An 8,290-nucleotide genomic window follows, 5' to 3' on the forward strand; every position below is an offset into this window, starting at 1 on the left:
TCTAGATATATATACATCCTCCAAAGCAGGCGTGGGCGCCACCGGAAAAGCAGCTGGCGACTCATTATGAACCGCCCGCAGATCATCGTCAACTGCGCGTTTGTTGTTCAGCCGCTAAATACGTTTTACCATAGTAGAAATCCTGGTTTGCCAATCCACCAAGACGAGCAAACAAATCAATCACCATTGCCATACGAACGGCCCTTTGTAGTATGGTGTGAGCTAGGCCAGATTTTTCATTCAAATCCAGATCAAATTTAGATGCTTTACAACTGGTAACTCCGAATTGACTGATGTGGTTTCACTAGAAAATATCCACAAAATCCCATTCACCATTCAGACATGTCGGACTCAACAAGAAACGACAAAACCGTGTCCATCGTGTCAGCCAAGTCATCCAATAAGAATAATTTAATAACGAGAAAACTGGGGAAAAGTAGATTCCTGCTCTAAACCCTTTTTTGTGGTTTTCTTCCTTTCTTTTTCTTTTCCACGAACGCGGACAAGAAAGAAAAAGAGTGAGTATACCTTTTCCCAAATTTCATTTCTCGTCGTTTCATTTCATATCTCGCGTCAAGAAGCACCGGTGAGTCTCAAAACCAAATCAATTCATTATTTATTTATTTTTTAGATTTTTTAATAATTTTTCAACAATTTTCGTCTTTCATGAGTGGTGGATCTTGTTCACTGCTCACTGATGGAGAGATCTAAGAGTTAATTTCGGAATTATTATGGAATTAGGGTTAGGGTCATCTTAATAAACAAGCAACATAAACTGAGTTTAGTGGATAAGAGGTTCAAATTTTGATAGAGAGTTATCTTGTTCAATGTTTTTTTGATTTGGGGGGAGTAAAAATTAGGGCATGATTAAATTAGACGAGAAAATGAAAGGTTTGATAAGTAGAATGGTTCCGTTAGGGGCACCTATAGCTGATAATGAAGATGAGATTGATTATTCATTTGCTATGGAGTATCAAGGACCACCTGTTACTTACGATCTTCCTCGAGCCGTTCCGATTGATATTAAACAAATACCTACTGCTTCTGTTGTTGCGCCGACATCTTTGTCTGATAAGATGTTGTTACCGGTTGTTCAGCCAATACTGATACCTGATTCTGTTAGTAAAGATCAGCTGAAAGAGACAGTGTTGGTTTCTGAATGCGTTGTTGTTTCTCCAACATCTGTAATTGCATTTGAGAAGAGAGTAAGAGATGGGAATGAGTGTGGAGTATCTAGTGAGTTTAGTAGTTTGGGTACTTCAAGATTTTCAAATGGGCTTGATCAGTCTTGTGAGTTGTCGGATATGGTTGATAGCTCCGGGGGTTTAGGTTATCGAGACGGTCAGGAGTGCTTGGGTGAGTTGTCACATACAGGAAGCAGCTCAGACAGGTTAGGAACTTCTGATTGCAAAGTTCATGAGTGTTCAGCTGTCTTAGGGTTGTCCGATGGCCATGAGTGCTCTGGTGATTTTTCACACATAGGAAGCAGCTGGGGTACATTAGGAATTTCTAGTGATAAGGGTCAATCTGGTGAGATTAGGAGTTCAGAAATTTTGGCGTCTTTAGAAGATTGTGAAGAGAATGTTGATTTTTTAAATGATACGGATCCTCAGGATTGGGTATCATCCGAGTTGAGCTCACAATTTCTGTCTTCGGCGGAATCTTCGTTCAAGGCTGAGGATTCTTGTAATTCGCCTCTGACTCGTGGTAAGAAAGCAGCAATTGTCAAATTCCGTGATGTCAAATCTGGTGACATAGTTCACGAACATTACAGTGGTGCTGAACCTGAAGTTGTCCTAGAAAAGAAAGTACCTGAAACCAAAGTAAAGAAAGGGTTGTGTTATCGGTGCCAGAAAGGAAATCGTTTCACAGAAAAGGAGGTTTGCATCGTCTGTAATGCCAAGTATTGCAGTAATTGTGTTCTTAGGGCAATGGGCTCGATGCCCGAGGGAAGGAAATGTGTTACTTGCATCGGCTATCCTGTAGATGAATTAAAACGCAAGGGATTAGGAAAATGTTCACGCATTCTCAAAAGGTTGCTCAGTGAGTTGGAAATTCGACAAATAATGGAGGCAGAGAAGTTATGTGAGGCCAATCAGCTACAAGCCGAGTATGTCTATGTGAACCGACAACAGCTTTCTCAAGATGAGTTAGTTTGTTTGCAGAATTGCCCAAATCCACCAACAAAGTTAAAACCTGGGCGTTATTGGTACGATAAGGTCTCTGGGCTTTGGGGAAAGGTTAATCTTCAATCCATAAGGCTCTTTTTCATTTCTGGTATTTCTTTTGATATTTCTTTTTAATGATAGACTTGATGCTCTTGCTTAATTTACAGGAAGGTCAGAAGCCTTGCAAGATCATTAGCCCCCATCTGAATGTTGGGGGACCAATCATGGCAGATGCTAGCAATGGAAACACGCTAGTATTTATGAATAATCGTGAGATCACTAAGGTGGAGCTACGCATGTTTCAGGTTTGTATTGTAATTTTGAAACGGTTTTTGTTATCTGCACTTTGATAAAACAATGGTTATAGAATCAGAACTGAGCATTGTTTGGTTAATAATTGCAGTTGGCAGGAGTCCAATGTGCTGGAAACCCTCACTTCTGGGTTGATGAGGAAGGGTCATACCAGGAGGAAGGGCAGAAGAATATTAAAGGAAATCTATGGAGCAAGGTTGGTTTTTCACATTGATATCCTTTCATGCTTCTCGATTTGTCTCTGACACCGTGGTCACTTATTTCTGGTTTGGTTCTTACAGGCTGGAATGAAGCTGGTCTGTGCTGTTTTATCACTGCCAATCCCTAATAAGGCTGCAAATATTTCTGGCGAAGAGGTAATTAATCAGGTCAACGGAGCTCTTCCAGATTATCGGAAAGGAATGCTTCAGAGGCTACTTTTAGTGGGATACAATGGATCTGGTACTAGCACAATATTTAAGCAGGTATTAGTATTACCTATGTTGGAATACTCTTTTCATTTTCCCACCTGCAGTAGCACCAAACAAGTATCTAGGTTTTGCTTCAAAATAAAAAAAGTATCTTGTTTTTGTTTGCTTGTTTTGTTTTTGGAAGTTAGATGCCCGGAGTTCTGATATTCAAGTGACATACAACTGTTCTAACTTCTAACTGGTTTGTGACGTCAGTTTGATCAAAGTTTCTTTTATGTTTCAGGCCAAAATCTTATATAAGCCTGATCCATTTTCGGAAGAGGAGCGTGAAAATATTAAGTTGACAATTCAGAGCAACGTGTACAAATATCTGGGTATACTACTTGAAGGCCGTGAACGTTTTGAAGAAGAAATACTGAAGGAAATACGAAGTAAGCGGTTGCTTGACCAACCTGATGCTTCAGGTATGTTTTGTATAGTTAACTGTAATGATATATTTACTTCAAAATATTGTACATGCACTGCGGTCTAGAGGTAACTACTTGATGCAAATTTACTATTACCATCTTTTATTCACCAAACAACTGTTAAATCTTACATCCCTTGTAGATCCACACTTATGCGTTTACTGCCCGGAGTATCAACTTAAATTCCGATTTTAATAGTGTTCCATTCCTTGCAGGGATCTGTGAGGAAGGAGATAGTAAAACTATCTATTCCATTGGCACGAGGTTGAAATCATTTTCCGATTGGCTTCTTAAAGTAATGGTTTCAGGTAACTTGGAAGCTATTTTCCCTGCCGCTACTCGTGAGTATGCTCCATTAGTTGAAGAATTATGGAAAGATGCTGCCATTCAAGAAACATTTAACAGGAGAAGTGAACTTCAAAAGCTATCTGGGGTTGCTAGTTATTTTCTGGAACGGGTAATGACATGATTTGCTACGAGATTTACTGTTTTCAGTTGCATGATAATCGGACTTATAGGTTATGGTATTATTGGTTGTTCGCATAGTTTATTCTTCAGCTATCTCTGTAACGATATTTAAATATCTTTTCTTCAAGTCATATCATTTCAAATAGCACATTTGCGCAGTGCGTAAACCAGTTTTATTCATTTTCAGGTTGTTGATATATCAATGGCAGACTATGAGCCAACCAATACGGACATCCTTTATGCCGAGGGTATAACTTCGTCCAATGGCCTTGCGTGCATGGATTTTTCATTCCCCCTGTCGACTCATGATGACAACATGGATGCTTCCGCTCAGCATGAGCAGTATCTTAGGTTGGTATTCCATGTTCCTAGTAATCAACTCTCTTTGTGCTGCAGATGCTAAACTGTACAAGGACAGTGACAAGTTGCACACTAATCTTTGTGTTTATTAAATCCTTGCCATTTAATTGCTTGATTCCTGCAGGTATCAGCTTATTAGAGTACATACTAGAGGTCTCGGGGAAAATTGCAAGTGGCTAGAGATGTTTGAAGATGTTGGAATGACTATCTTTTGTGTTTCATTGAGCGATTACGACCAGTTTTGTGATGATGGGAATGGGGTGCTCATAAACAGGATGGATGCGAGCAGGAGACTCTTCGAGAGTGTCATTACTCATCCAGTGTTTGAAGAGAGGGATTTTCTTTTGATACTCAACAAATTTGATCTTCTCGAAGAAAAGATTGAACGGGTCCCGCTAACCATATGTGACTGGTTCCATGACTTCAACCCAGTGGCTAGCCGCAATCGGTCCAATAGTGGCAGCAGCATTAGTACTGGGGCTCCAGCTCTGGCTCAGCTGGCTTTCCACTATATTGCGGTCAAGTTCAAAAAACACTTCGCATCTCTCACCGGACGTAAGCTGTATGTTTCCATGGCTAATGGACTGGAGTCTAGTAGTGTGGATGATGCTCTAAGATATTCGAGGGAGATTCTGAAATGGGATGAAGAAAGAGCTAACTTCAGTGCTAGCGAGTACTCAATTTATAGCACCGAGGCTAGCAATTCAGCTTGATATGGAATGTAATAAACAGTCTTGTATAGATATCCTGTTACATTGTTAGAAAAATGTTTGTTGTATATATACAAGTTTTTGTAAAGTGCACACGAAAGAACTGAATGTGCTCTTGAGAGCATTTAATTGCCAAGGAGTTGTGTGATCCTTGGGTGCTTACCGATTGTCCTTTCTGTTGTACCATGCACTGTTTTATGGACTTACTAATTTAGTATCCACATTTGAAAGGGGAGTGGGTTTGACTTAACCATTCAAACTGTACTCCGATTTTACCATTCAAACTGTACTCCGATTTGGATTCTCAACTCACCCAATTCAAAGCTGTCTGGACGGATTGGAGCACTTTTGGTGCTTCTCTCAACTTAACATTGTGCCAATGGGCATAGCCGCATAGAGCTTGACCTTGTTTACAACCGTGCTAGGGTCCATGCACATTTTTTGCTTCCATGCACGCTCCATGCTTGGATACTCTTGTCTAATCTCCATTAACTGGAGAACTAGTTTGGGTAAATTTGGGTCATCGAACAAAAGCCGTCTAAATCCCCAGTTAAAGATGAGACCACATCTAAGTGCAAAAGTACTTCACGAGCATTTAACGTGAACGATAACATTTATTCCCTGTCGTAAACAGTTTCCTTTCCTTTTTGCATAGTCGCTATTGGCCGGCCGATCGAAGGGTCCGAATATGGAGGGAGTTCCTTTTATGGTCATTTTTGTGTATAATGAAACCTAACGTAAATTTGCAATTTGGTAAAAAGATTGGAAATTTCCGTCATTTTTCACTGGACAAAATTGTCGCGCCCTTTAATCCAATTACTATAACTCCTTGAATATTTATTCTTTTAGGGGCGTAGCCATTATGCAATCAGGAAAAGTGATTTTTTCACTCTGTGTCAGGAAAAGTGAGACTTTCGTCCCGTTTCAAGAAAAGTGATACTTTCACCCTGTTTCTGGAAAAATGATACTTTTATCCCGTGTCAGGAAAAATGATATTTCGCGCCATGTCAGGAAAAATGATACTTCCGCTATGTGTTAGGAAAAATGATACTTTCGCCTTCCGTGTCAGGAAAAGTGATACTTTCACTCCGTGTTTCATCCCGTTTCCGGAAAAGTGATACTTTCACCCCGTGTCAGGAAAAGTGATACTTTCACCCCTTGTCAGAAAAAGTGATACTTTAGCCCCGTTTCTGGAAAAGTGATACTTTCGCTTGGTTTCAGGAAAAGTGATACTTTCGCCCCATTTCAAAAAAAATGATACTCTATCCGTTTCAGAAAAAGTGATACTTTTGCAAGTGATACTTTCGTTCCGTTTTAGGAAAAGTGATACTTTCATTTTTTTTCTTCAATTTGGCCTATTTTTAGAACAATTAATTGGGGGATACATACACTAATTGGGAGATGCGTCCACTAATTTAGTTAAACAACAAAATAAAATTTCAACAAAAATAAATGTATAATGCGTTATGCAATCAAAGGCGTTTCATTTTTTCCGGTCGGCCCTCTCTACGGTGGCTGTGGTGTTCTAGTCATTTTGATAGACGGAAACAACTGCTTTTGCTGCCGGTTGGAAATGCCAATTTTTATGACCATATAATATAAGAGTCAGTAATAAGACGATCCCTTAATTTAATTCCACGTCATTACGGAGTTGTGCGAATTATATAAATATATACTCCCTCCGTTTCTAAAATATAGGAAGGTTTTTTTATTTGGGTATGTCAAAAAAATAGGCTTGTTTCCATATGTGGAAAATCAAATGTTATGATTTTACTACTATACCCATAAAGGTATCACTTCTCTCTCTCCTTTTTCTCTCCTAATACAAAAAGGGGACCACTTCTCTCTCCTCTTTCTCTAATAACAAATGAGTGGAGACCAAAGGATAGTTTAGGAAAAAACATGAAAAAGTGGCTACAATGATTGGTTTTCTTAATTTTTGTGAAAACCAAACTTGCCTATTTTTTAGAAACGTAGGGAGTACACGGCACTGCTTGTGTTGTTGGTTGTGTGGCAGTTCTGAGTTTGAGAAAAGAATACTCAATTCGATGTTGTAGTAAACTGCATATGCTAAAGGTGATGCCAAAAAAGAACTAAACTGCACTGAAGATGAACTGAATTGTGTAGACTTGCCCCTGAATCCACAAGTACCGGCAGAAGACCAAGAAACCACCCGACCACGTACTCATCCCCGTCCGGCGGTTTCATTGCTGAGTGATCGCTCACTATCTAGAGTGATTGTTTCGCTGCTCTATCTTCCAAAAGGGAAAAAGATTTCTGAGAGTTGTTTCATGGATCCGAAAGAGAGTACTTGGGTTCTCCCAATAACGAAAAAGTAAGGTGATGCTGAAAATGAACTACCGTAGTTTAAATACGGAGTTGCCAACAACAGAGACTTGAGTGCCATCTAACTTAACCTGAAACTCTTCATTTGTAGAGAAAAAAAGATTTGAGAGGTCCTACCGGGAGTCGAACCCAGGTCGCAGGATTCAAAGTCCTGAGTGCTAACCACTACACCATAGAACCAACAGTGTCTTTACAAATAACCATTTTATTAACAAGGAATGCGAACCAACAATTCTCAAATCCCCATTGCTTGAGAAATAGTGATGCGTTCCTGTCGCCCCCATCAGATGCTAGTCCAATGTCCAAAGCGTGATGATGACGGGTACAATATGCACGTAAATTGAAAGTATGGAACATTAAAAGTCTTAAACTAAGCATAACCCATCAATGAAATCACAATCTATCAATAAAATCCATAAACCAATTAATAATCAATGCAAAAAGTCAAACAAAAATTAAAAATAATTACCAAAAACATGAAATATGGATTCCTCCGTCATTTCAGTATTAGGGTTTAGCTCCTCATGTTGAAAACATTTTTAAAAAATAATAAGAACAGTGAATTTGCAACGCTGTATTGGCGTTACAGAATCGAAGTTGCGAAGGAACAACTGCAAGAGCCAGATATCATTTGCTAAGGACCTGTTGCAAGCACGTCTGGAAACAACAGTTCATATGCCAGTTTTTGGATTAACACTTGACTTCAGCGGATCAATATTCTTCAACTTTTTCTTTTTCACCCGCTGCAGCTGCAACTCTTCCTGCGGCATGATTTCATCCTCTGCTCCACCCCAAAACTCTCGATATCTCGCCTGAGACTCAAACAACTTATATTTATATACACAACAACCTTAAAATCTCCCAAAAAGGTCTTCCCGTATTTTATTTTTTTCTTCTTTTCTTCCAAGTTACTTTCTTCTTCATGCGGGTCTTCTGGGTCGTTGCAAACTTTCCAAATTCTGTCTAGATACGATTAAAAAATCCTATAAGGATATATTCCCTTTGGTCCCACGTAATTGCTGATAGACACATTTTTGTGTCTACGTTGT

The 8,290-nt window shown here is 39.3% G+C and overlaps 1 protein-coding gene and 1 non-coding gene across 2 annotated transcripts; one reads left to right on the forward strand and one right to left on the reverse strand.

The window, feature by feature from the left end:
• The first annotated feature begins 488 nt into the window (after positions 1-488).
• LOC113357151 (extra-large guanine nucleotide-binding protein 1-like) lies at positions 489-5,125 on the forward strand. Its single transcript, XM_026600447.1, has 8 exons — positions 489-2,240; positions 2,336-2,473; positions 2,572-2,676; positions 2,762-2,944; positions 3,174-3,354; positions 3,573-3,814; positions 4,013-4,176; positions 4,310-5,125. Exons 1-8 carry the CDS (start codon positions 864-866, stop codon positions 4,896-4,898), a joined length of 2,979 nt encoding a protein of 992 aa, XP_026456232.1. The 5' UTR covers positions 489-863; the 3' UTR covers positions 4,899-5,125.
• A 2,224-nt stretch (positions 5,126-7,349) lies between these two features.
• On the reverse strand, positions 7,350-7,421 carry TRNAQ-UUG. Its single transcript has one exon. It is a non-coding gene; the product is annotated as a tRNA-Gln (tRNA).
• Between the last annotated feature and the right edge of the window lie 869 nt (positions 7,422-8,290).

The sequence above is a fragment of the Papaver somniferum genome, chromosome 3 (genome assembly GCF_003573695.1).
Source record: "Papaver somniferum cultivar HN1 chromosome 3, ASM357369v1, whole genome shotgun sequence".
Lineage (NCBI taxonomy): Eukaryota > Viridiplantae > Streptophyta > Magnoliopsida > Ranunculales > Papaveraceae > Papaver > Papaver somniferum.